The sequence below is a fragment of the Penaeus monodon genome, chromosome 15 (assembly GCF_015228065.2).
Source record: "Penaeus monodon isolate SGIC_2016 chromosome 15, NSTDA_Pmon_1, whole genome shotgun sequence".
Taxonomy (NCBI): domain Eukaryota; kingdom Metazoa; phylum Arthropoda; class Malacostraca; order Decapoda; family Penaeidae; genus Penaeus; species Penaeus monodon.
The window spans coordinates 25,623,604-25,623,897 of record NC_051400.1 but is presented as its reverse complement, the minus strand read 5'-3'; the positions used below and the strand labels follow the sequence as shown (position 1 = coordinate 25,623,897).

The 294-nt window shown below is 40.1% G+C and overlaps 1 protein-coding gene across 1 annotated transcript in view; it reads right to left on the bottom strand.

Annotated features, from left to right (window-relative positions):
* LOC119581853 (F-box/LRR-repeat protein 15-like) overlaps window positions 1-294 on the bottom strand; it is a gene marked incomplete in the record, with an annotated part of 6,470 nt that overhangs the window by 2,147 nt on the left and 4,029 nt on the right. Inside the window, 1 exon segment of the mRNA XM_037929995.1 lies at window positions 66-218. Within this exon segment, the coding sequence (XP_037785923.1) occupies window positions 66-218 (153 nt within the window).

The following is a 294-nucleotide window of genomic DNA, read 5'->3' as shown; positions in this document are numbered from 1 at the left end:
TAAAATACTGCTGTGGAATCAGATACAAAAACAAAATACAGAAAATGCTCTTTAATGACACAAACCTGCAAGGCAGCCCCAGAAAGGGAACTGCAACCACTCAGATTAACATATCTGAGACGAGGGTTTGTTCTGAATATCTTCATAAGTGATGCGTCATTCACCCATGAGCACTGGGCCATGGATAACCACTGCAGGTTCACACAGTCTTTGGTCATCTGCATGGAATTCAAAATTGTTTTAGCCATGTTCTTTAATGGATGTCTAAATGATACTGGGAGTTACAATATTCCC